We start from the raw sequence: 5,996 nt of genomic DNA on the forward strand, positions 1-5,996 counted from the left end.
TCATAGCAGCTCATGCATGATTTATGATGCTCACGGGACAGCCGACACATAAATACACTTTCTTTTTTTAAAGAAGGAATTGCATGGCATTCTCTGGTCTGCATTAACAGCAAGGGAGAAGAAGGTTGCTTCTACAGTGACTTAGTTTTTAAGTAAAAAAAAAATCTTCCTCAAATAAGAAAAGTAAGTTTGATTTGTCTTGCCAGTTGCATTTTTTTTCTTTTTTAAGTTTGCACCAAGTGAGCCTCTTTTTTTTTTTTTTTTTTAATTATTATTATTTCTGATCACTGACAATTTCCCCCTCAGAACCTTGATAACATCAGATATAACCTTTTAGAAGAATGGTGCTTCACTTTTGAGAGGTACGGTAATTAGCTCTTTGAAGTCGTGGCAGCTTAAGGTTTTGGAAGTAGAGCAGCTCTTTCAAGTGCGATTAGATGTTCTTAAGTCCATCCTCACGTAGTAGAAGAGAAAAATAGACTGGAAACGTGTGGTCAACCGCAAAATGTGGCAGGCACTTGGTTTGGTGGGAGTTTCTAGCTCTAACATGTACTTTTAAGAGCAACAAAGGTGGATCAGAGGATCTGCAAGAGGAAGGAAACACATTTGTGGCAGATGGACCGAGGAAGTGAGAGAAGGAGGAGGAAGAGAAGGAGACTCAATAGAACCTGCAGGAAGGTGCACAGTGGATGTCAGGCCTGTCAAATGCATTCAAATTGCTCACAACAATCGAGCTGATGTGTGGCAATGGCCGAGATGCAGGAAGCCCGGCTTACTGGCTTACCTCAGCACTGCACCAGAGAGGGACTGTCACTGGATATTACCATGTGGACCAGTGAGCTGATTCTCCCAGGTCACAGGAGACGGGGACAGCTTTACATCCCTACTCACTCTCCTGCCCTTGGGGACATGCTACTTCCTGAAATGTGTCTGTGTGCAATTTTACCGTTTGAAACATTCACATTAAATATGAATACCCTTAATAATAAATGGAAGCTCTCAGAGATTGCATCTAAGGTACACGCAAAAAAAAATTGGATCCGGTGTTTGTGACACGAAGCTCTTAACTTTCCTTCTCCTCATGTTTATGTTCTGTAATTGTAAATCCTGTGAAAACAACTTAATGGGTTTTTTTCTCCTGGTAATTTGCGATAAGTGCTTTCCGTGTCCATTCAGTTTGCAGTGTGTGATTATAATACAAGATGTGATCAGCTGCTACAGGATAAGACAAAACAAAACATGATGCAGACTTTGAATGTGCTACTACAGTTGCAGGCTACTGTAAGTTAGAGGATGTGTGTAAATGGCATTCATCCTTAGTTAAACAATTTTAAATATGCACAGCAGCAGCTCAAGTCAAAGTTTCATCCAGATCTTCTTCTAGGGACAAATGCACAGAGGAGTGGCTGGGACTGGATCTGGTTTTCAGGCTGATGGAGCCATAGTGTTTAGCAGAGCGCTTGGAGTAAGCGATGACCTTTCTTCTGTACATCTCCCCCTTCCACATGGAGATCATCAGCAGCGTGGAGAGCACCACACCACCCAACGTGAGCAGGCAGAGTCCGGCTATCACGCACCGGTCCAGGTGGGCACCTATCCGGGCGCTCTCCATCTCCAGCCGCTCCATCTCTCTGGCTGACACGCTGTCGCGGTCAACCACCACGTCCCGAGGCACCGCGTAGGAGATGATCACCAAGGAGATCCCGGTCACCAGGAACGTGACTGCACTGATAAACCCGTAGTCTATAGAGCTCCCGGAGCCCTCCCCGAAGGAGAGGTCATCCTCTGACGTGAAGGAAAGCTCGGGGAATGTCTCGGAGCAAGGGTCGCCGTTACGCACGGCTCTGTGAGTACTTTTGAAACTCGTCTCCGGGCTGGCCAGGCGCAGGTTGACATTCTCATCGATATACGTGAAAGAGGTCTCTAATTCCTCGTCGCAGCACACTTTGACTTTCTCCTCCCCGACGTGACCGACTTTAACCTCCCCTTTGCGCGGCGCCGTCCTTGGTGCTGAAAGGCACCGGCCATGGCAGCTGCGCGCCGGGTTACAGCCGCCCTCCCCCGGGAGCGCTCTTCCTGTTGAGACGCCCGACTTGCGGGCGTGCAGCGCGATGGAAACCCGGTCAAGGACGTCGGGCACGTCGGACTGTTTGCACCCCTCATGTGCGGGAAGCAGCTCCGGAGAAGCCATTCGTGTTTCACCACCCGCTGGTTGACTCTGAGCCTTCCTCCCACGGTGATTTCACTCCACAGCATCCCTGATAAGAAGACACACACCAGCTCCGAGTTAAATTGTGCATCCTAATTAGACTGTCCTGATTATAAAGCCCGAGCGCGCTTTATTAACCCGGAAAGCGCAAAACCAAACCCCCCCCCCCAAAAAAAATATAACAACTTGTGAGCGGATTGAGTCGGTGCGCCAAACTGCACACACACAGTAGCCTACTTGTGGCGTAACAGTGAAATACAGGCCATTTTAAAGTTGATTGGATCCTTTCAGAGAAATCCGCAGACCCTTCCTGAAAGGCGCTTATATGTCTGTGATTAGCCAAATGCCTCAGTATCCAATTAGGTAAACAATTCACGTCGAAACCTAGATTAAGCCATAACCTATTTTAAAATGTGTTTCAAAATAGACATTGCCACGTGAATTGGCACCTTCATACAACTGAGCAAAAACTACAATCAACGCATAGCAAATATATTCATGAATAGGGATTGGAAATTGGATATACCGATTCTTAAAGAGCATAACCTTCCTTGAGCAATGGCTTTAAAAAAAAAAATGCGCACAGTCTTGCGACTTTATACGAATCCGTCACAAAGATGTGGGATGTTCCTCTGCATAGGGGTGGACCTGTCGTGCACAGTCCCGTTTTATGCTCTCCTAAACCCTCACAACAATCCTCCTCAGACTGCAGGGACAGGGGGAATACACTCACCGCGCTACTTCAGCATCCCTTCCGACTTCCCTTCCTCCGAGACACCATAGGTGATGAGACCGCACAGCGGAGACGCATTAAAGAGAGAGGGAGAGAGAGAGAGAGAGCGAGCGAGAGAGTAGACAGAAGGACAGGCAGCCTTATCAGTGGATGCGCTTTGGATGTTTCTGTCCCTGCTGGTGCTGTGACGGCAGGCTGCACCGAGGGGAGCTCTCCTTTAGTCCCTCCCACACACTGAGCCTCAGCGCGCGCTCTGGCGCTGAAAGGAGCGCCGCTATCAGGGAGCTGATTCACATCTCTGCCAGCCAGTCAAACACATCCGGGATGGAGAGATTGGGGGGGGGGGGGGGGGTTCCCAGGGTCTTGACAGTTGCTGTTTTCTCTCTCTCTCTCTCGCTCCCTCTCTTAGACACACTCACACAAGTCATGCTTTTCCTGCAGTAAGTATACAAGCAGGATCATTCACTGCTAAAATGTCTGTAAAGCTGCAGAGGGGACTTTGAAAATAACTCCAATCTATTGAAAGCACGTCAGTTCAACCTATACCCAGCTATTAGTGTAGCACATTTTACATATTTTTATATTGTGATGTATTGTACAGCCTCATGGCATGCATAAAATGCACACTCACATCAAATGGGAAGTCTTCAAATATAGTATGATAGTATCTTGTACACAACTGCAAAAAACAAAACAAATGCAGTGTTGTACCTTTCAAACATACCATGCTATTGACAAATAAACTTTAGTTTACAATACAGTACAATCAAAAACACATTGGTACTATCAAAAACATCAAATGCAACAGTCAAATATACCATGTATACCATACCGTATTGCAGTGACTAAAATGCCTTTTCTGTGGCTGTATCCAGTATGTTGAAGGCTTCAAGTGTCTACTGAAGACACATGTACTCTCTGGCTTTCAATTCTAGTCGAGCACTGAACCTTGATACGTGATATCGTATATTTTACTGTGTATATTCCCTCACATATTAAGTCTTGTTTGTCCATTTGAACTGTAAAGCACTTCGGTCAACCTCAAGTCGTTTTTAAATGAGCTATATAGATAAAGTTTACTTTACTTGATTAACACAGCACTGCCAAATATACAATGTTATATGGTATACCTTCAAACGTACCATGGTATTGTCAGATTTACTATACATTACAAACAAACAGTTGCATGGTGTTTCTGATAGTACCAATGTCTATCAACTATATAGTAGTATTATCAAATATACCCAGCTACTGGTAAATATATCATTATATACATAAATGTAGTACTGTAAAACATGCCTTATTATAGATACACCTTGGTATGACCACAGTGTACAATACGGTATGTTCAATGCAACTGTCTGTGTATTTGTGTAAGTGTATTGTGGATCTGCAGTATTGTACTGTCAAATACACCACAGCGTACAGACTAGTATTATTGAATGTCAGATTTCTGACAAAGAACTGTAAAAATGGAATACAGTAAAGTACTGTCAAAAATAAGTTTGTACCTTAACGTACCACATTATATACACCATGGTACTGTCAAATACACTATGTTATTTGGTACAGTTTAATACTACAAGGTTCAGTAAAGCAGTTGGTTACATTATACTAAATTGCAATATATCCTGGTATACAAAATAATACATTTAGCTATAAGATATATAATGGAAGAGAGCAATGCAAGAGGACACTGTAAAGTATTGTCAAAACCTCATTGGCCACAGTATTATATACTGTTGAATATGCCATACTACCAAAAAAACTAACCAAAACAAAGCTATACAGTAATGCAATCTCAAAGCTACCGTGGTATTCTTAATTCATGATATAAGATCTATAGGAACATCTTAGAAGATATTTTATGCTACTATTTCAGGGATCATATTTTGCCGAAGGTGTAATTGAGTATGTATTATAGTAACGGTTCACACTAACACTTAAATACAACCAAAGATCAGATTTTATGTAAAAATGTATTCTGCACTATAACAATACATGCACCGTTTGCCTGCATTTGGAGTAATTAAACCACACATAAAGGACAATAACTTGTTTTACCTCTCAGTTGAAGACAATGCAGCAGTAATCTCCCGTGTGTGTCAGTGTCGTCATCATATCAGAAGAATCCAGCTGCATTAAGCGGCCATGCATTGTTAAACAGCAAGTATCATGTACCATCTGTTCTCCAGTGCGCTCTCTCGGAAGATTACCGGTCACTATGTCAAAGCCGTCCTAATCCAGGTTTAATCTAGTGATCCAGTAGGTCATCTGATCTGTGACCCTCCTGCAAATCTTCAGTTTCAGCTCTTTGTTCCGCATCTTCAGAGGTCTTATCTCAGAGGCACTTTTTGAGGTTTACGGCAAACAATCAGCAACAGTAACTGACTCATTTCCTGCTATGAAGGTCACTGTAAAAGTACAGGCCGCCACAAGCCATTTAAGTGCTTAATCCCACTTTAAAATAAAAATTAATTTGCTGACTGTTCCACCTTTTTTTTTTTTTTTTTTTTTTTTTGGCACACACAGACAAGCGGCTATAAATTTAGTTGCCACTTCTTTCTTTCTAAAGTCTTAGTGGCTGGGTGAATGGCTCTGGCTCAATTCCCAAACAAGACTCCATTTAACAGATGAGTAGAGAGAGAGAGAGAGAGAGAGATAGAGAGAGAGAGAGAGAGAGAGAGGGAGGGAAGAGAGGAAAACCTGGGAAGAAAGAAAGAAAGTTCAGATTGAGCAGTTTGGTTCCAGAATCCAGTGGTCAGGGAGATGATCCCAGATCACTGACTGATGAACCATGACGGTTAATGACAGGTGGGGTCACCATAACGCATAACGGAAAAATGCTGTTCCAAACTCACTCACTGTTTTAGTAACATTTCTCTTCCACGACTTGCAATTCCCATCATGCCCCAGCCGTGAAAACAACCTTATTGTTAGGAAAAATAGCATAAGCACCAAAATATTACTATTCATGCTGAAGACTGCAATGAAAGTGTTGCAATAAAAAGCAAAGTGGAGCGACAGAAGAAGCACTATGGCAGTGCATTTTCA

The 5,996-nt window shown here is 43.2% G+C and overlaps 1 protein-coding gene across 1 annotated transcript; it reads right to left on the reverse strand.

Annotated features, from left to right (window-relative positions):
* Positions 1-226: 226 nt before the first annotated feature.
* Positions 227-3,120, reverse strand: tmem74 (transmembrane protein 74). The gene is made up of 2 exons (XM_080472566.1): positions 2,943-3,120; positions 227-2,258 (listed from the first exon to the last, which is right to left on the reverse strand). The coding sequence occupies exon 2, from the start codon at positions 2,189-2,191 to the stop codon at positions 1,352-1,354; it is 840 nt and encodes a 279-aa protein (XP_080328692.1). The 5' UTR covers positions 2,192-2,258; positions 2,943-3,120; the 3' UTR covers positions 227-1,351.
* Between the last annotated feature and the right edge of the window lie 2,876 nt (positions 3,121-5,996).

This window comes from Lipophrys pholis (genome assembly GCF_963383615.2).
Source record: "Lipophrys pholis genome assembly, chromosome: 9".
Lineage (NCBI taxonomy): Eukaryota > Metazoa > Chordata > Actinopteri > Blenniiformes > Blenniidae > Lipophrys > Lipophrys pholis.

What these genes read in the sequence shown, in the direction of transcription:
- tmem74 (XM_080472566.1), bottom strand. Translation starts at nt 2,191, where the DNA reads ATGGCTTCTCCGGAGCTGCTTCCCGCACATGAGGGGTGCAAACAGTCC.